Source organism: Felis catus, chromosome A1 (genome assembly GCF_018350175.1).
Source record: "Felis catus isolate Fca126 chromosome A1, F.catus_Fca126_mat1.0, whole genome shotgun sequence".
Taxonomy (NCBI): domain Eukaryota; kingdom Metazoa; phylum Chordata; class Mammalia; order Carnivora; family Felidae; genus Felis; species Felis catus.
In genome coordinates, this window is record NC_058368.1 from 211,240,126 (window position 1) to 211,261,535 (window position 21,410).

The window sequence follows — 21,410 nt, forward strand, 5'->3', positions numbered from 1 at the left end:
GACTGGGTGTCCCAAACCACTCTATTCAGACCATCCTCACAGTGCCCCAGTTTTTTCTGCTCCACAGTCTCCCAAGCCTCCCAAGCTCTCAGGTGGGATTCAAACCCCAGTGTCTTAAAGGATCCCCCTCTGTGTGCCCTGCTCCTCGGGTTGCGCCACTCTGCCCAGCCAGCTGACAAAGGGCCTCTGGTTCCTCACAGTGCCACGTGGACACGAGCAGCACAGTTCGTTCCATGTCTAGAAGGATCCCGCTCCGCGTGCCCTGGTTCCATCCTAGACAGCCAGATGACAAAGAGCCTCTGGCTGGCGGGTGCCTGGAGGGTCTTTTGTCCTTGGAGCAGCTATTTGCTTTCTTCCCACAGCACAGAGAGGATTGCTGTCTCTAACTGCACCTCAGACTGGCTACAGAGCCCGAGGCTGGCTCCCCTTCTCCCCAGGTGCACGAATAGGCAGCTGGCTCCAGTCCAGAGAAAGCCCCACAGTTAAAAATTGGTTCTCTGCCTGTTTTTTTCTGTTTCCCAGTCCATGGTTTTTTTCTCTTGTCCAAATGCGGTCCTATATTTCCACAGCCTCTCTTTCCCTCCTTTTGTCTCTCCACAGAAGGGGATCCCTTCCCTCCGTTCTTACGCCGCCCTTTTTATCTCCACCAGTTTGAAATCACGTACCTCTGGCCGGCCACGTTGTCCCTGTGGGCCCCTGGAGATGTTTCTGTCACTCTGTAGCCCGGATTCCTGGAATTCCAAGTCTTCTGGCCTCAGTACTGCTGTGTTTGAGGGACAAGGGAACTTCAGGTCCCAATACTTCTCTGCCATGTTGACTCCTCTTTCCAAGTCTTGCGTTTTTAAACCACAGTCACACCCAGGGAGCTGGTGAAGAGTGAAGCCAGTATAATTGTCTTTGAACTGACGTATGGGGCTGATGTTTTCCTGTTTGGAATGCATCCATGTATTTGGAGCAATTTGCCCCTATAACCGTCTCTAAAAGCAGGCTGTGGACCCTCTTTGGGTGTTCCAGCCCCAGTTGGGATCCATGAGGAGGTCCTTGATCAAGATCTTGCTTGCAGTGGGGGCTGGGAATGGGTGCATGGGAGGGTGGCTTAGAGAAACAAAAAAACAAATTTATCCCTAGACTAGCATCTACCAGACATAAAAGTATGCATAGTTCTGGAAAAAACACAGTATGTGAGCAGGGTTAACATCAGGCATGGCTCCCTTAGGTTAGCAGCTGTGATTTCCTTGCCATGTGAAGGTGTACTTTCCCCACTGTGTTTGCCCTGCTGGGAATAAGGTGCAGGATGAGTTGAGAAATTATTGATGAAACACAGTGACAACACCGCTAAGAGTCTGTCTAATTCCCTGGCTTGGGGATTTCAGGGCAGCAAAAAGTGAGTGGTGGCTACTAACCAGATTCCAAGACAGCTGAGGAAATCCCAGAGGAAATGAGTTTGTTTGTTTGTTTGCTTGATTTTCAGTGCGTAAAATACTTCCTGAAAGCATTTTTATAGGAAAACTTTATTTAAGAGAGTTTCTTTGAGCCTGGACCAGTGCATGGAAGTATGAGCATTGGCAATATCTGCTCCTACCCGCCCCCACCTTGCCCTCCCCATCCAGTCATTTCTTTTGCAAATCACTTGGAGCCTTGACTTGGCAGAGCTGTCCAGACAGCATCTGACCTTGCCTAAAAATTGTGATTTATAGCATGCTGATCTCAAGCATTTTAATGCAATGCCCCAAAGAGCAGAGAAGTCTCAATAAAAGGATATTCTAGAACTTCTTCAGTCAGTGGGCCAAATCCCATCCCCAAGCCAGGATGAGATAGATCATCAGATCTCCAAGACAAAAGAACTCTTCCAGGGCTATATGGACCTATTGAAACTGGATTTGTGAGAGCAAAGTATTGTGAGAGCACAAGGAGGCCCCGCAGCCTGACCGTCTGGCTCCATGCCTGCTCGGGGCGTGGCGTGCTGCTCACGCGGGTCCCTTGCTCTTGTCCCCACTCTCCCTGCCATAGAAGGAGGAATTATTGCACTGTCCGTCACAGACTGTCTGCAAATAAAGCTGATTCTCAGAGGCGCTCAGATTTACTACATTTCACTCTCCCAATGGCATGTGACTGACCATGTGTTACCTCTCTCTGTACTTCAGTGTCCTCACTTGTTAAAAGGGGAGGTAATAGTCTGTGCCACTCATGGGGCTGCTGTGAAGGCTAGATGAGGTGCAAATGATTACAACACTTAGCACAGTGACTGTGCTCCAGACATGGTAGGCGTGATTATTCCCATCATGAACCTCTAACCACTTGATTTAAATTAAATGGCCTGAGGAGGCACCTGGCTGCTTCAGTCAGTTGAGTGTCCCATTCTCGATTTCAGCTCAGGTCATGATCTCACGATTCATGGGATCGAGTGCCACATGGGGCTCTGCACTGACAGCCTAGAGCCTGCTTGGGATTCTCTCCCCCTCTGTGCCTCCCCCACTGTCTCTCTTACATGCTCACACGTGCATGCTCTCTCTCTCTCTCTCTCTCTCTCTGTCTCTCTGAAAATAAACTTTTTTTTTAAAGTTAATTAATTAAATGATCTGAGAGCTTAGATGGGCAGGTGGTTTAGAATGTGCAACCTGGGAAGGAGGAGGCATTAGGAAGGAATCCTGGAAGAATAACTAGAAGGTCCCCAAAGAATGACATGCTGGCTGCCTCACAGGAGGCCATTACTAAACCAAGAGCCCCAAAATAAGAGGGTTACTTGATGGTGCCTAGGTGCCCCAAATCTCTGCTGTCACTAGGATTTCCACTTCCCAGTATGCCTCGTAGGGAATGGTATCAGATGGAGAAAGCCTTCTAGTAGTTGTCCCTTAGATGGTATCCAGCTGGTAGGTGGGGAACCCCCACTCTGGCCAGGAGGAATGGGGGAAGGCTGGTCTTTTCAAGGTTCATCAAACAACACTCAGCCATTTCAAATGTCTCAAGACAGGCAGCCTTGCCTCTGGACGGTCTTCCCTTGATTACAAAAATCATAAAACTTAAAAGAAAATATATGCCATGTGTTTCCAAGAATTTACACTTAGTTCATCAAATCTTTTGTTTTCTGAGAGTGTTTTGGAGTCCAACAAGACTATTGAGGCTTTTTCAAATGTCTTTAAAAATGCTTTTTTTTAAAAGAAGGACATTATAAGGCTTTGAAATTTGTTCCAAGAGTAAAAATAATAATATTAATGATAAATTGCTCAAAACTCTCAACCCCTGCAGGTTCAAAATTTACTTAATATTCCAAAACCAAAAGACTTGAATTATTACGGGGGGTTGTCATTTCTTGAAAGAGGAAAAAGAAAGAGGCTCACTGGAGTTCACGGGGCGGTTCTCAGTTGTGCCCATGGCCCAGCCGACTTCTTACTTAGCTTACACCTTCAGAGGAAGCCCCCCTAACTTGGCATCAATGAGGGCAGGTTAAAGTCATACTGAGGGTACTTACTGAGTATACTTGGCTTTTCAGCCTGGCTTATTTTTGACTGTGGATCAAAGCCCTCCAAGAATGGCTCTCTTGTGGGGCACACGGTCTGTGTCACATAACATTGGTGGTGTATTGTTAGGTGAGCAAAGAGTGGAAACGGAACAGTTTTTCTTTGAGGTGTGTGTAAATGAGCGGCTGCCAAGCAGCTGCCCTTGAACGCTGTCTTCTGGTGACCTCTGGTGGTAGAATTTGTCCTAGCATGTGTACATGTATGCTTCTGAGCCAAGCCATCCAACCATGTTACAATTTTCCTACATTCCTTTCCTGCTGTTTTGTCATTCATGTTAGGCAAGGAGCAAGAATCAGTTGCAAACACCCAGAATAAAGTGGTGCATGTGCCTGACCAGACTGTTAATTTCACAAAAAGTTGCCTGGTGCCTTTTCTTTCAGTGAAAGCCTGATACATTTCCTGTAGAAAGAGAAAAGAAGCTAAAATGAAGGAAAGTGTGGCATCCACAATTTTCGTTTTGCTACTTTTTCTCAACACCAGACTCCTGAATGGTAAGTAAGAGACTGTCCTGCTCTCTTTAATTCCATGGGGTGTTTCTTGAGAGGGCGGAGAGTCCGTACAGTTCTCTTGTACTGCAGTTACAAGAAATAAAAGGGTCAAAGTGATTTGCTGCTATTAATTTGCAGTCTTTTTTGGCATTAAAATTAATGCAGAAATCAATGCAAAGGAAGCGATGCGGTGAATGCAAAGGCATGTCCCTATGTTGTGCCTTCTGTCCTCACTCTGGGAATGCAGTGAAGCCGCTGTATGAACAAGACCAGAGGCTCGGTCCAGCTTTCCAGCTACTACTAGCTATATATGGAACCTTGAGCCAATCACTCAATCTCTCTGGGGTTCCGCTTTTTCAAAGTGAGGATAATGATGCTCCCTCCACCTCAGATGAAATAATATATGTGGAAAATCTTTGAAAAAGTGTAAAGAGATGACAGGGATTGCTATTACATGGTCAGAAACATATAGCCAACTCTGTTGTCTGTGCCCATGGGAGAAATGAAGTTCACAGAGCCAGCATGCTGGTAGGTACATTTCGGTGCCGCCACCTCTGTGTATCTTTGGGTGTGGATACTTTTGTATATACTTCTGTGTATTAACTTCTCTATGTGTATCTGATTGCAAATGCTTCTCTGTGTATACCAATGTAAGTATACGTCTGTGTGTGTACCTCCATGAATGTGTATATTTCAATGTGTGTACCTGCCTGTGCTCTCTGAGTATGCATATGCATGTATGTCTTTGGGGGCGGCGGGGTGTGCATGTGTGTGTTTGTGAGGTGGGCTCTATGTGGGTATTTGTGTGTACCTGTGTGTATGGTGCCTATGTGGTTGTCCCTCTGTGTGCACTTTATAAGGATAGTGAGACAGTCCATTAATTTTCACTGTGTCCGCTAAAGTGAATGAAAGGAACATTTGACTAATCGTAATTTCACAGCTGTGCTCTCCTCTCTTGAGTTTCCTAGAAGTACTATGAATAACCAGTGAAACGTAGAAGAGATAAGCTTCCAGAGAGAAAAAGGACAGTAGAGATCAGTATAATCCATGGGGAAACTTGAAGTGCTCAAATAAGCATCAGTTGCCTTAATTGTCTTCTGAATATACTCATTATTGAGCCATAGGTTTGGTGGGGGGGGGGGGGGAGTTGGTTAATAAACCTTTCTGTCCCACACACTCCTTCCCCCCCCACAACAAAACACAGCAAACAAATTGTTTCAACCTGTGAGATTGTCTTGAAGAAATTTTCCCTGGAGGACGAATGATGTTACAAATATCAGCAGACCTAAACCCAGGCTGGCTGGCATGGATTCCGAGGTTTTCTGTAGTTCTTTGATGGTTTTCAGGGGGATTGGGAGCCAGAGGTAGCTCGGCTCCCGCTGACATGATTAGCCCAGTGTCCTCTGCCCAGCCTATGCACCGCATCATATCATTCCATGAAATTCTTTCTGGCTAGTTTTGCCTGGTACCCCTTCTTCCATGCCTGTCCTCCTCCGACTTGCCCTTTCTGATCTGGTGCTCAGCAAGAAATTCTGGCCCAGGAGCCAGCCAGCAGGAGGGGGGTGGGGGGGGGGCGGTGGGGAGGGGACAAGTGTGAGAGAAAACAGAGAGAACCCTCCCCCCCACCCAGTTGCTGAGACTGACACCTTTTGAAAGCTCTCCTCTCTGCTGCTGACTTTCTCCACTAAGCTCTAGCTCAGGCACCCAGCTTGGGGAAAAAGGAGGATCAGCTGGGGTTCTGTGGACGGGCACGGTGGCACTCCTAGCCCAGCAGCACAGGGCAAACTCCCAGGGCCACTCTTTCCCCTCTTTGGACCTGACAGAGAAGGAAGAGGAGAGGGGGAAAGCTCACCAAGAGCTTTGGGGATTAAGCAAGTAAAAAACCCCATTCTCTTGACATTATATTTTCCACATCACCTCATTCAGACCTTTAGCTTCCAACTGGGATTAGACACAGCTCTTGTATAATAATGGTAGCTGGTAACCAGGAGGGCAGCTCTCCACTCCCTCACCTCTTACCATGCCTCCCACCCCCAAAAGGGTCATAGAACTGCAGGGAAGCCCTTTGCCACTCACCACAAAAAGACCCAAGGGAAAGGGGAAAATATAAGACAAAAGGGACTAAAAAACAAGATTCGGAAATGGGGGTGGAAGAATGAGGAGACAGAGGGTGAGACTGGGTCAGAGGTCCAAGTCAAATGGAATCAAAGGAAAATGAAGGCCACAGATTGAGTCAATGGTGTGGGAATGGCAGAAAGGTGGAGATTTGTGAGCAGATGAAGTGCCAGAGAGCCCTGTTTCAGCAGAGTGTCCCCAGGATGCTGGTGCCTGGGGGAGAATTCTTTCCACAGTCACCCTTATACTGTGAGATGGTGTCAGTTTCATAGACTCTGGGATTGAGGAAGGGCCACGTCCTCTTCAGTCCATGTATACCCTTATAGTCAGTCACCAATCCCAGTTAGTTTCTTACCTCACAGGACGCACAAGCACAGGCATACACACACACACACACACACACACACACACACACACACACAGCTCTTTCTCTCAGTCCTGCCAACATCCGGGCAGCCCACAGAGGAATGTTGCCGGATGCTGACACTTTGGCATTTCTGAGCAACCCACCCCTAGGCCTGCTCACCCCAAGACCTCATCACTGGGCTGGTCCCACGAGTCTGCTTCTGTCACCAGCAGGATGGTCGAATGGTTGAATGCACCCTCATCTTTACTTCAGATGCTTCTGGCTTTTTCTAGGACAATCACCTCCTGGAAAACCTGAGATCCTTAAATGTCGTTCTCCTGAAAAGGAGACATTCACCTGCTGGTGGAAGCCTGGGGAAGATGGAGGTCTCCCTACCAATTACACACTGACTTACCACAAGGAAGGGTAAGTTTTCTTCTGTGCTATCAACCCACATGACCGCTCTCAATCTCCCAGCCCAAAGAACACTGGTTCTGAGTTAGAATTGCCACACTTCCTTAGATTGACACTAGTAAGGCTCCTACCACTGGGGCAAAGAACTTACTGTTCATGTCCACATTCTCGTGTTAATGTCCTTCAGGAGCTCCCTAGATGCGCATAAGCTCTTTCGCCACCCCAGAAATATAATACGGCATTGTTTCCACTGCCTGTCTGAAGCTTAGGTTGTAGCCCAAAGTCACATATGAATCGTTCCTGAGTGCTCATTAATTTTAGATGCTTATCTGTAAACCTTGTACCATGTGTAATTTGTCTTTTAGTAATTGTTACTTTTGCGATATAAGTGGATTATCATGTAATCCTTAACAACCATGGTAACGTTAGGTTTTCTAACTTGTTTTGTGACCAAGTAAAGAGCCCTCAAAGCAAAGGAAGGTAAGGACTTTTCCTTAGCGTTTGCTGATCCAGGATCCAGGATTGTCCAGAGGGTGTATTTGGAGCTAAAGTTTCAGTGAGGGCTGAACAAGGTCATCTCCAGGGGAAGATTTTGTTTTACTCATAATGAAACCTTTCTGGAAATCCCGGGAAGGCTGTAGTCCTGTGGTTGCAACAGCTGGCCCACCTCCCAAGGACTGCACTTTGTTGGACACAAAGCTGTCATCCCTTCTGGGACCCAAAGGAGGGTACATGTAAATAGATTTCGGGAACTCACACAGGTGACCGAAATCAAATACACCTTCACACCTTGTGGCGGGTCTTGCAGTGAGGCTGTGAAGTCTAAATGTGAGCAGCCCAGTGAGCCACCTGGTCCTGAACTCTCTCTTTTCTGAGTCACTTGCCTCTGTTGTTGACTTAGTGCAGTCTGAAATACACCGACATCAATTTTTATCCTCTTTCATCTTTTGTTAATGAAATGTGACTCAACACCTACGTGCAAGAAATGCCGCGTGTGCACGACCCGCAGGGTGTGTGTAAGGGGGAGAGTCCCATTTCCTGAGATGGCCCAGTGGCCATTCTCTGAGTAGGGTGGCACCTTGGCCATTGAAAGTGCAAGTGTTTATTGGCAAGGGGCACAAATCACAAAGCCCACGAAAACCTGCCGAAGGGAAGTGACGGTGAGAAGCAGGGTCGCTGGGGACCTGATGTAACCCTTCTACCACCATCCCCAGCACCCTCTTTCCTGTCTCACTCCCAGCTGACATGGGCAGGACACAGATGTTGGGGGAGCCATTCCTTAGCTCTGGTATTTGCATTGGAACATCTGATCCTCAAAAGCCAGTGTTAATGATCTATTCAGAAAAAGACTAAAAAATAAAAATAAATAAATAAATAAATAAATAAATAAATAAATAGGAAAAGAAAAAGGCTAAACTCTTTTTAGTACTTTCTTATTCACTGCTAATATATCACTCATTGCAGAGAGACACTCACACATGAATGTCCAGACTACACAACCAGTGGCCCCAATTCCTGTTACTTCAACAAGAAGCACACCTCCATCTGGACAATGTACATCATCACAATAAATGCCACAAACCAGATGGGAAGCACTTCCTCAGATCCACGTTATGTGGACGTGACTTACATAGGTAAGGGGAAGGGCGACAGGTAAGGAATTTGTTACTCCGTTATGGATTTGCCAGTAGTCAAACTCAGTTTGAGTCTTCTTGGCTTTTGCACGCGTCCCGCAAAAGAAAGATGAGAAAATTTACAATACCCTGCTCGACTGAGTTTTTCAAACCAACTTTAATTGAGTCATTCATAGCAGTAGGACTGGCCCTCGGGATCCTTGTGTTTCTGTGCTTTCCCTTGACCCTTCTTCCCATCCTCTTGCATCCAGAAGGAATGTTCTATCTATGCTTCCCTGCAGCCCTCCTCCTGCAACCAATGTCCCCTTCTCTCTTATTTTGTCCCTCCCAAGGGAAGACAGAGCTACCCCACAGAATAGCAGCTCTCAGGAGGTGGTCATCTGCTTCTGTATCCAAGGAATTACTCCAACTGACTTGCCCCAGATTCAATTTTCAGTATACGTGTGCTCAGCAACTGGAGCCATTATTTCAAAAATAAATAATCTGGGGAGTGAATACTTGAAGAGCAGTCTGAAGGCCAAGATCACAAGCACAAAGTTTGCAGAAGTCATTAGCAAAGCGAAACAAAGCCAACCTGAGAGCTGCTTCTTGCTTTGCATGATCAGCAGTGAGCTACGGGACAACTAGGCATAACTGTAGTGGCCTGGATGGTTTAGCAAGGGTGACAAAGGGAATCTTAGGACAAGAGATGGCTTGGCCAGGCCTGAGTTCAGCCCTCATCTTGGGTAATAATCTAGGGAATAGCTAATTAGGCTCATGGTTACCCAAGTCTTCCTGGTTTACCTACCACCACTCAAGAAGGAAGATCGGATTAGGGTTCTCAAGTGTTCACTTGCATATATATCATCCCATTGGTATCGTATCAGTGGCTTATCCTTAAAATCTAGAAAAGCTTCCAACACCAACCAGTACACGCTTGAATATTTTCTTCCTGCAGCAAATCATTGGAATGAGCATGGGCTGGGAACTGAATTCGATCTTAGCTTAAGAAACTCAGAAAGGCAACCCCACTGGCAAGTAGGAATAAATTAAATTCTAGTCATATAAATTACTTGAGATACGAAGCCTTTAAGATGCTAAGTGCCAACTAATTCCTTTGTCGTGGGCTTTTTCTTACATTTTTAACATGTGAGGGCAAAACAGCAAAAACAAAAGAAGTTCTGAAATGAGCAGTTGCTATAATGAGAGCATTCACAAAAAAATGGAATCACTAAAGAGTAGGACCTTTAAAAAGTGAAATCAATGAGGGCATCGATTTCACATGGGCTCTGGAAAACAAATTCTCTGGTGAAAAAAGTGTTGGGCCGTATTTTCCAAAACAATGGAAGGAGGGTTTATGGAACTCTCCTCCTATGGGGAGGGTCAAACCCTCCTATGACCCTACAGCATCCAGTGCTGGTAACAGGCCATAGAAGTTCATTTAAAAATCAGTGTGCACTACAGTACATTTTCTATCAGCTGGAGTCTCATCCAGTGATAACCTGCAGCACAGAATGACAATATTGGCAGATAATGTCTCAGAAATAGATTGTGTTGTTGTTGATCTTGTTACTGCCATTGAATAATATTTAGCGATGTTGAAGACACTTGAAAGGAGTGATTCCCAACTGGCGGCTGTTTTGCCCCCCGCAGGATAGTTAGCAATTACAGGAAACATCTCACATAGTGCAAGCTGGAGAGGAGGGTTGAGGGAATTACTGATGTTTAATGGGCAGGGGCCAGAAACGCTGCGAAGGCTCAGCATCCTACACACACACCCCACTGCCAACAAAGAAGGATCTGGTCCAAAATACATAATGCTGAGGTTGAACAACTTTGCTTTAAAGGATTCGTCGTAAACATTTTGTTGGCAGTTTTGTACAAATAGTTTTTGATTAGAGGCGTTTCTCAGTATTATGTTTAGCTTAAAACCTTTGTAGATGATGTTTGTTTAGTAAGTACATATCATCCTTTCAGGAAGTACAATCACCCTTAGTTATTTCCTTAGTAACAAATAAGCATTAGGATTGGTGGCAAATTTTCCAGAGTTCACTTTTTTAGGTAACTGTAGATTATAATGCCAAAACACTATAGTTAACACGCACATCCCAAACCTGTCATGGAGAATTATTTGAGGAGGTAATAAATGAATAGAGAAAATATTACTGACCAGCAGGACTGAGATTAGGGGAAGACAAGTTGGTATCCAAGGCACCTCACTCTTAAGGAGGGATTCACAGACTTGTACTTAAAGGAACCTCAGAGTAAGTGCCTCCTTAATTTTTTGAGACAGAGTACAAAACTCACCTTTGTACTCATTTTAAAATGTTCAATCCAGTGGTATTAGTTCATTCACAGTGTTCTTCAATGACCATCACTATCTAGTTCCAGAATATTTTCACCACTCCAAATGGAAACTTCATACCCATTAACCAGTTACTCTGGATTTCCCACTCTACCCCAACTCCAGAGCAATCACTAATCTGCTTTCTGTCTCTATAGATTTGCCTATTCTGGAAATTTCAAACATATGGAATCAGATAGTATATGGCCTTTTGTGTCTGGCTTCTTTCACTTAGTCTAATGTTTTCAAGATTCATCTATAGTCTACCATATGTCAGTACTTCCTTCCCTCTTATGGCGGAAGAGTCTTCCGTTATGTGGATATTAACCCATCATCAACTGATGGATGCTTGAGTTGTTTCCACCTATTGGATGCTATGAGTAGTGTGCTATGAACACTCAGGCAGGAATTTTTGTTTGAGCACCTGCTTTCTTTCTTTTATATATGAAGTTTATTGTCAAATTGGTTTGCATACAACACCCAGTGCTCATCCCAACAGGTGCCCTCCTCAATACCCATCACCCACCCTCCCCTCCCTCCCAACCCCCATCAACCCTCAGTTTATTCTCAGTTTTTAAGAGTCTGTTATGGTTTGCCTCCCTCCCTCTCTTTTTTTTTTTTCCCTTCTTCTCCCCCATGGTCTTCTGTTAAGTTTCTCAGGATCCACATAAGAGTGAAAACATATGGTATCTTTCTCTGTATGACTTATTTCACTTAGCATCACACTCTCCAGTTCCATCCACGTTGCTACAAAAGGCCATATTTCATTCTTTCTCATTGCCACGTAGTATTCCATCGTATATATAAACCACAATTTCCTTATCCATTTATCAATTGATGGACATTTCGGCTCTTTCCATAATTTGGCTATTGTTGAGAGTGCTGCTATAAACAATGGGGTACAAGTGCCCCTATGCATCAGCACTCTGTATCCCTTGGGTAAATTCCTAGCAGTGCTATTGCTGGGTCATAGGGTAGATCTATTTTTAATTTTTTGAGGAACCTCCACACTGTTTTCCAGAGCGGCTGCACCAGTTTGCATTCCCACCAACAGTGCAAGAGGGTTCCCGTTTCTCCACATCCTCTCCAGCATCTATGGTCTCCTGATTTATTCATTTTAGCCCTTCTGACTGGCGTGAGGTGATACCTCAGTGTAGTTTTGATTTGTATTTCCCTGATGAGGAGTGACGTTAAGCATCTTTTCATGTGCCTGTTGGCCATCTGGATGTCTTCTTTAGAGAAGTGTCTATTCATGTTTTCTGCCCATTTCTTCACTGGATTATTTGTTTTTCAGGTGTGGAGTTTGGTGAGTTCTTTATAGATTTAACTAGCCCTTTGTCCGATACATCATTTGCAAATATCTTTTCCCATTTCGTTGGTTGCCTTTTAGTTTTGTTGATTGTTTCCTTTGCAGTGAGCACCTGCTTTCATATCTTTTGAGTATATACCTAGGAGTGAAATTGATGACACAGTAATACTATATTTAAGTTTCTAAGTAACTTCCAGACTTTTTTGTACAATGGCTATACCATTTTACATTCCCATCAGCAATGTATGAAGGTTCCAACTTCTCTGATGTTCTTCCCAACACTTGTTATTTTTCATTTTTTGAATTCTAGCCATTCTAGCAGGTATGAACTGCTCTCTCATTGTGGTTTTGACTTGCATTTCCCAATGGCTTTTGAGCATCATTCCTGTGCTTGTTGGTCATTTGTGCCTCCTTAAATTTTACATCTTTCTTGCTTCAACCTAACCTCAGTTCTTCTCACCAGCACCTGATACCAAACGCAAAGAGTCTCATAACCATGGTGGAGTGAAATAGTAGAGAAAGCTGCCTTTAAGTCATATAGTTCTGTGTTCAAATGCTACTTTTACTAAATATGTAGTTTCTTTCATATCTACAGTTGAACCAGACCCTCCTGTGAACCTGACTTTGGAGTTAAAACAGCCAGAAGACAAAAAACCGTATCTGTGGATGAAATGGTTCCCACCCACCCTGGTTGATGTAAGATCTGGTTGGCTCACACTCCAGTACGAAATTCGATTAAAACCCGAGAAAGCCACTGAGTGGGAGGTGAGTCAACTAGAAGCTTTTGGAAAGAACCAGGTCTTTGGCAAAGTTGAAGCCCTCACAGCTGAGAATAGATGACTCTCCCTCATTATTGGGCAACATGTTGCCCTCTGGATGCTGATGTGACCTAGTCAGATGTGGAAGTGCCTTCTCCCCTCCACTGGGATTGATGGGAACTCATCTTCATAGCTCTCTAGGGCTAGTTCCTTGCACTGAACATCCTCTTCCACCAGATTTCCAACCCACTTCCCTCAGGATACCTTAGATTAAGACACTCGTGAGTGTACCTACATGGCACTAAGTAGGAGGAAAACAATCTCAGTGTAACCCCTTCATGGTCAATGGTATTTTTATTCACTTTCAAATACTTCAATGTAAAGAAATAATACTGTAAATTATAGGCATTTTAATAGTTCACTCTAAAATATTTTTGTATACGTCTCTTTCAAAAAGGGAACATTTGATTTCACTCATATGTGGATTTAAAGAACAAAACAAATGAACAAAGAAAAAAGAGACAAACAAAACAACAGACTCTAAGCCACAGAGAACAAACTGGTAGCTGCCAGAGGAGAGGTGGGTGGGACATGGGTAAAATAGAGGGAGTTAAGAGTACACTTATTGTGATGAGCACTGACTAATGTATAGAATGATTGAAACATTATATTGTACACCTGAAACTAATATAATGCTGTATGTTAAGTATGCTTAAACTTAAAAAAAAAAAAGATACTCCAAACCCACTAGCAATGATAAAATTTTTAATGGGAGCATTTCCAAACATAGCCAAAATAATAGGATCACACATAGAAAATTAATTAAAATTCCTTAATATCATTTAACAGCCAGTCCATATTTTAATTCCCCCCAATTGCTTCAAAATATGTCTGTAGAAGCTAGTTTGTCCAAACCGCAATCCACTCCAAGAACACACATTGTTACATCCTGGTTGTTATATCCCTTTGGTCTCAACGTGCTCAGGAGACTGGGCCACTTGTCCCATAGAATGTCCCACCTTTTGTATTTGTCTGATGAGTTCTCTGTGAGGTCATTTAGCTACTTTCTCTGCCCTGTATTTCCTGTACCCAGACCATTAGATCTAAAAATCTGATTATTCAGGTGGAACAATTTTCAGCAAGAGAACTTCAGAGGTGATATTATTTGCTTCATATTGCATCATACAAGGAGATGGAAATCATCTGGTCAACCCACTGTACCTGATGCTAAAACTGACTCTGGGATTAGAGAGATGACAACCTGATCCCTTGATTGTAAATTTATGTTTCATTTGTACAATATTGTTTCAACATCCTGAAGGTCCCGTTCTCTTTCATCTAGTAGTTTTACACCAATTGGTGATCCTTAAATCAATGAAGTCATTAGGGTTTACAAAATAACAATTTTCCAGTTTTACTAAATGGCTGTCTCCCATAAAGTAGAATTTAGAAGGGGGTAGAGGATAGGAGGCAGAATATTTGCCTTTCTGACAGAGAGCTCCAAATGGAGAGACAGAAAACCCGTTACTTTTTGTGTGAGCAAAGCAAGGAGGAAAAGATGGGCTAAGAGGGTGGAATGGTGAGAACAGAGATTTCTTTACAAAATCTAGTTCGTTGGTCTCAGTTCTCCAACAGTCAGTTATCTAGAAGGAAAGTCTCTGAAGAAGCATCACACAAGTTAGAGTGACTTCCCTGTTTTCCTTGTTTCTCTATAGACTCATTTTGCTGGGCAGCAGACTCAGTTTAAGATTCTCAGCTTATATCCAGGACAGAAATACCTTGTCCAGGTTCGCTGCAAGCCAGACCATGGATTTTGGAGTGAGTGGAGCCCAGAGAGCTCCATTCAGATACCTAATGGTGAGTGTCTTGGCTCCCTTTTGCATACACTCCGAAATATTTTTTAATTATTGATTGATTGATTGATTGATTGATTGATTGATTGATTGATTTTTGAGACAGAGAGCACATGTGCACACAGGAAGGGGAAGGGCAGAGAGAGAGGGAGAGAGAGAATCTCAAGTAGCTCTGCACTGTCAGCATAGAACCCCACGTGGACCTCAAACTCACTAACTGCAAGATCATGACCTGAGCTGAAATCGAGAGTTGGACGCTTAACCAGCTGAGCCACCCAGGTGCCCCTACTCCAAAATATTTTTAAAACAGAAAGAATTTAGTAAATTTGCATGTAATAACAACTAACAGAGAAACTATGTTAAGCCTTAGCCAGAAAAATAAGTAGAGGTGGGTTTACCATCTCTCCATCCAATACAAAGACATTTGAAAGTGTAGCACTGCTCTCTGGGTCACTGTCAGTGAAGACCAGTTTCTAGAATAAGGCTGCAAACATAGGCTTGGCATGTCTCAGAGGGCTTCATGCTCAGTCATTCTGCCCTCCCCATCTACCCTATCCCTATAATTTGGTCAAGGTCATCGTCTAGTTGTCCCCAAATTTGTAAAGTTACGGTATGCCATCTCAAAGGCATGAACCCAATTTTCAGTCTGTGATGTCAGTTACATCTTGGTCTCTATGCAGAGGTACAGTATGGAAAAGGCACTCAATTCCAAGTGCCATTAACCATGGGGGCTTCTGCTCCACAACAGAATGATTCATCTTGCATTTCTAAAGTGTGTTATGGTTTATGAACCATAAACCATACCAGGGTTGGAAGGTTTGGGCCCTTCCAACCCTCTCAGGTATTCAGAGAGAATACGATTACCATCAGGAATTAAAAGTGAGGAAACTGAAGCTCAGTGAGGTTAAAGTCTTAACTCAGAACCACGTGACAAAGCCTACCTCTACTGACAACTTGCCTGGCCAAAGTATCAGGGCTTGCATTGGCTTGGCATACTGGAAAGAACACTGAACTGTGGGTCATCAGATTCACACATGCATCTCATTCAGCCCTCTCTCTTATTAAATAAATAAAAGCACCGGGTTTGGAAGCAGAAGGCCTGAGTTGCAATCCCGACTACAATTTTATAGTTTACATGCTCATGGGGAAATCACTCTTCCAGCCTCCGTGTCGTCACCTTTACATACAAGACAATGTATGTAAAAAGCTTAACACCATGGATGGCTTTAGTAAGAACTTAGTAAGTGACAGCCTTTATTATTATTACTGCAACAGAGCATGTGACCTTGAATTTCCTCTTTAAGGATCAAATAAAATAATATGTAAAGGGATTTTGAAGTTTATAGAGTACTGTGAAATATACACACTATTAAAATTTAATAATAAAAAGTAAACCTGTCATCGATGCTACTCTATTTGGATTGCTGTTCAAATCAAAAGAGGTGTAGGTAAGGGGAGAGGGACTCTTTTGTTTAAAACTTGTGCTTATTAGTTTTGTTTGTTTGTTTTTAATGATGCTTTGATGTGATCAAAGCTTTCTGACTGTTTGCTTTTTAGACGTCACCATGAAAGATACCATTGTGTGGATCTTTGTGGCTGTTCTTTCTGCTGTCATCTGTCTGATTATGGTCGTGGCAGTGGCTTTGAAAGGCCACAGGTACTTTACTGTCTATCATCCTTCCTCCCCATCATGGTTGTCAGGGATTGTGGCAAAAAATACCGTATAAAAATAGTAGAAACCTACAGAAAATTCAAGCACTTCATTTAAGCCATTAGCTGCAATGTGTTCACCCACAAAAAAATCTTCTATCAGTGATAGCAAAAGTAGCAGAACGGTCTCCTTTGAAGCTGGTGCTCTTTCCATCAGACTGAGGCTCCCAGTTATGAAATAGTAAAAATCTTCTAAGAACAACTAAAATCAAGAGAAGCAAGAAATTCAAGTAATCCACTAATTTCAGAATCAGCGTCCTCTATTAGCCAGAGCTAATTGTGATGCAAGCCCTTAAAATGATTGCCTTCACCATTGATTGTTAGTCTCGTGGAGCCCCAGGAGTCTAACTCCTATCTACCATAGTCTGTAGCAGCCATTTGGAGAGGATACTAATCTTTCAAAAATCACAAAGTGAGAAGGTGAGTCATCTATTCTTTTTCACAAATTATTTTATAGCATGGTGACCTGCATCCTTCCACCAGTTCCTGGGCCAAAAATAAAAGGATTTGATACTCATCTGCTGGAGGTAAGTGGCAAAAGTGGGGAATGTAGTATGACCCTCTGCTTTGCAATGATTACCTTTACACATGCACACACAATTCCCATCCGTTCAGCCTGGCCAGCTCAGTCCCTGCCCAGCGCGTCCCTGCTCTTCAGCAAGTGTGTTTACAGAAAGCTGGGTGGAGGCATGAGAGTACTTACCTTTGGGAGAGAAAGCCAAGAAAACATGAAGATACATAATAATGCTTACTAGGCCTACCAGGTGCGTATGCTCATAAGCACAGAAATAAACATTTTGCACAATCAATTAAGAAAAAGGGTAAATGTCTTACTTAATACAAAACAGGGACCCACCACCACCTCCCTTGTCATACGTGGGCTAAAGCTTTCACTCGAATGTTCTTCACATGATTGCAATATCCTGCTGTGATTGTTGTTCACTTTGAGAGCGTTCAGTCGAAACTGGATCAGTACAGTGGGCTCGTGTTTGCCAGGCCCTGCCTAGACTGATTCAAGGTGGAATTAAATTCAAGTGTTTTGAATAAAAAGAGGGGTTACATCATTTTAAACTTCTGTCCAGATTGAAATATATAGTTTCAGTTGGACTCAATCTTAACACTGTTGTGTCTAAAAGCAATGATCTGCATTACATCACTTGACCCAGCCACTGTGAGACCAGCAATGCAAGAATGTGATAAGTGAGTCCCAGAGAATTTGGCTTGACTATACTCAGTTTGATTGCAAATATCGGAGAAGGGATTAGAGCCCCAGAATTTGGGCTCCTGGCCCAGTGCTCTTACCCCACTATCTAGTCTCTAGTACTGACCTTCATAGAACCAGCATGAACTTCTCAACTAAGTAAATTAACTGCTGTCTAACTTGAAATTTGACCTTATAGCCACAGAAATGGAATAATAAAATAACTACTGTTTGGGTTACAAAAAAAAATTTGTTTTCACATCCTTAATCACAGTACCCTGATCTTCAAAAGAACTCCCAGATAGGTACTATTACTTCCATTTTACAGATGGAGAAAGTGAGGACCATAGAGCAGCTCATCCAAAGTCAATACCCTTTAATAAGGGATAGAGTCAAGACTTGGGCACCAGTACGTGATCTAAGTCAAGGAATCAGGAAGAAGAGTGGGAAAGAAAAGGAAGCCAGAAGAAGAGGAAGGGGAGAAGGAGGAGAACAAAAAGGAGGAGAGGGAGGAGACTGGAACAGCAAGGAGGGATGAGAATCTGCTTACTACTGCCAGACTCCAGAAGGTGGTGGACTTGGTTAGGAGGCCAGCAACCAGATCTCAGGGCCAGTGGGTCCCAGAGCACTGAAGCCATGCGTGAGCACTGTGGATTTCATGTTTCACAAACCTCTTATCTGTTAGGCATGTGTTTATTATTTGTGCATATACTACCTGCCAGTTGAACTCATAATCATTATGGCTTAGGGAGAAACTAAGTTAAAATCATGAATTGACTGAAAGAAAACTATGAGGTGAGTAGTAGCCCAGGAGGTGGTTATACATAGCCTGGTACACAAACATCTAACATTTGGGAAATTCTGCTAGGCCGTTAGCACATCCCACTTGCCCATAGTCATGACCACTGGCTTGGCTGTGATGTCGACATGGAATGTCAGGAAGCTAACGGCCATCTCTCCTTGTGTCTGTGTTTGAATAGAAGGGCAAGTCTGAAGAACTGCTGAGTGCCCTGGGGTGCCAAGACTTCCCTCCCACTTCTGACTGTGAGGACTTACTGGTGGAGTTTTTAGAAGTGGATGACAGTGAGGACCAGCAGCTGATGCCAGCCCTTTCAAAAGAACACCCGGGTCAAGATAGGAAGCCCACACCCCTGGACCCAGACAGTGACTCTGGCCGGGGCAGTTGCGACAGCCCTTCCCTTTTGTCTAAAAAGTGTGAGGAAGCCCGGGCAAATCCCTCCACATTTAACACTCCCGAGGGCATTGAGAAGCCAGAGAATCCCCAGACAAATGCTACCCGCACCTGGGACCCCCAGAGCACACGCTTGGAAGGCAAAATCCCCTCTTTCCCTGCCAATGGATCCAAATCTTCAACATGGCCTTTACCACAGCCCCCCAGCCATCCCAGCCCCAGATCTTCTTACCACAACATTGCTGATGTGTGCAAGCTGGCCATGGGCCCAGCAGGTGCATCGGCCACTTCGTTGGACAAAACAGACACACATGCTTTAAGATCTCCAAAAAATGTTGAGACTGGAGGGGAGAAAGTGGCAGTTGAGCAGAGGGCAGTGGAAAGCTTCCATTCCAAGACTGACCGAGGCACAGCATGGCTGTTGACCCGGGAGAAAACCTCTTTGATCTCTGTGAAACCCTTGGACTATGTGGAGATTCACAAAGTTAACAAAGATGGAGCACTATCATTGCTCCCAAAACAGAAAGAGAACGGCAACCAGACAGACAAGCCCAGCACTCCTGAAACCAGTAAGGAGTATGCCAAGGTGTCCAGGGTGATGGATAACAACATCCTGGTGTTAGTGCAGGATCCGCAAGCTCAAAACCTGGCTTCATTTGAAGAACCAGCCAAGGGGGCTCCACCGCCCCTTCAACCGAATCAAGCTGAAGAAGACCTGGCCTCCTTCACGTCGGCACCAAGCAACTGTGGACTCCAGCAGGGTGGGTTGGATTACCTGGATCCCACATGTGTTATGCACTCCTTTCAGTGATAGCTTGATTAATGGAACGATTGGTTAAAATGTGACTTTTTTTCAGGTAACACTACAGAGTACAGGAAATGCACTCTCCTAGAGAATGCTCGAGAGCGTGGTTAGATTGACACTATACAGCCCACAGTTCATTCGTTTTCATGCTCCATTTTCAACCAGCTGCCTCTTTCTCCAACAGCTGATTCCAGAACAGATCGCTTTGCTTCCTGTGATTTGTACATTTACTTTTTGCTATTAGTTACAAAATTATGTGTTCAATGAAATAAAAGCGCATCGTTTAGTATTCTCGAGGGACAGTACCGACACGTATATCCTCTGGAAGAGACTTTCACGGTTTGGTGTGTGACAAAAGGAAATGAGAGAGTCACGGTTGTTTACCACAGGAAGATGACAGGTGTGAGAGACAAATGCCATGAAAACCACTTTTGAAAACCAACGAACCTTTGCTTGACCTTTGTTTGACCTTTACTTGACCTTTGCACTCCTCTCTCGTTTTATTAGGATGAACCGAACACATTTAAAGAAAGTATGCATTCCAGAACACCTGACAAATTGTTTACATCAGTTCCTATCACCTTAGTGATACATTGCCAATATGCAAGCCAAAATGATGCCTCCAATTTTTTCTTAAAATGGTTTGAATTTATTAAGCGTGGGTTTTCCCCCCTAAATTGTATTTTATCCTAAAGCCTCTAGAGAATATAGTTTTGGAAAATGGAATTTTCTTACATTACAGGTAAATGAGTTTCATGTGGTAAATTCTTCTAAAATGTTTTCCTGTTTCATTTCAGCACACGAGATAATTTATTAAACTCCCTAGTCTTCTGTTAGGTAAAAAAAAAAAAAAACCCGGAAGACTAACGTTAATTTAAAAGATAATCACAGCAGGATGCTAATGGAAATACTGCCTTACTGTACATATGAATTCTACTTTAATAGAAACCCATAAGTTTCACAATGTATTTTTGAAGACTATTTTTCTATCACTTAGGTAAAATAAAAGACTATTTTCTATCTTCCCAGTACAACTGTTTACGTATTTAATGCGTACAGTATTTTCTGCTATGAGGTTACAATGAGTATTTGCAGTACATAGTAGTACATGCAGTCCCTGTTTGTGGAGGAAAATGCCATCCCAACCCAAAGTCCATTGAAGATTACGAAGTGAATGATTATATTCAGTTTCCAGCATAGTATGGTGTAGTTTATCTGATTTGTTTTTTATTTCCATGACACTTGAAACAGTCGCCAGCCTAGAGTTTTAGGGCTTTCCACAGACCATAAATTACTTCTGTGATTTAGGGCTTGTCTGGGCTTTCTGCTCTTCTCTGGGTGAATATTCATAAAACCACCATGAAAAGGTGAGTGGTGACCTCTCACGTACTGTTTTAGAGAGAGGGTTTGGTTTCGTTTGGTTTGCTTCTGAGAAATCTTGGGCAGCAAAGAAAATTTAAGCAAAGCCAGAAGTTAGTATCTCTCTGAAGTAGATCCATTTGCGAAATCTTGGCAGAGGAATAAAGGTCAAGGTGTGGAAGTAAGAATCTCCAAGTCTGCTCCAGGGGCAGCCTTCCCAAGAGCAGTCCAAAGCCTGGCCCTCCATTTTGAAAAGAGCATTCATGACTCATCAAAAAGCCTCCCTCTGTTTTTCATTTCACCTGCTGGCGGACCCATTCTCTGTTCACTCACTAGCTGGATATAGTCGATTTGAGCTCACCTCTATGAGTTCAGTATCCCACCC

General features: G+C 43.6%; 1 protein-coding gene across 5 annotated transcripts in view; it reads left to right on the forward strand.

Annotated features, from left to right (window-relative positions):
- Nucleotides 1-20,697, forward strand: part of PRLR (prolactin receptor) — a 160,726-nt gene extending 140,029 nt beyond the window's left edge. For 4 of the 5 annotated variants that reach the window (XM_045038167.1, XM_045038162.1, XM_003981463.5 and 1 more), the window contains 8 exons: nt 3,899-4,009; nt 6,761-6,893; nt 8,346-8,515; nt 12,743-12,912; nt 14,621-14,762; nt 16,316-16,415; nt 16,926-16,995; nt 18,650-20,697. In XM_045038167.1, the coding sequence (XP_044894102.1) occupies nt 3,943-4,009; nt 6,761-6,893; nt 8,346-8,515; nt 12,743-12,912; nt 14,621-14,762; nt 16,316-16,415; nt 16,926-16,995; nt 18,650-19,672 (1,875 nt within the window). In that variant the 5' untranslated portion in view covers nt 3,899-3,942 and the 3' untranslated portion in view covers nt 19,673-20,697. The other variant, XM_045038174.1, reaches the window with a different exon arrangement.
- Nucleotides 20,698-21,410: the final 713 nt, after the last annotated feature.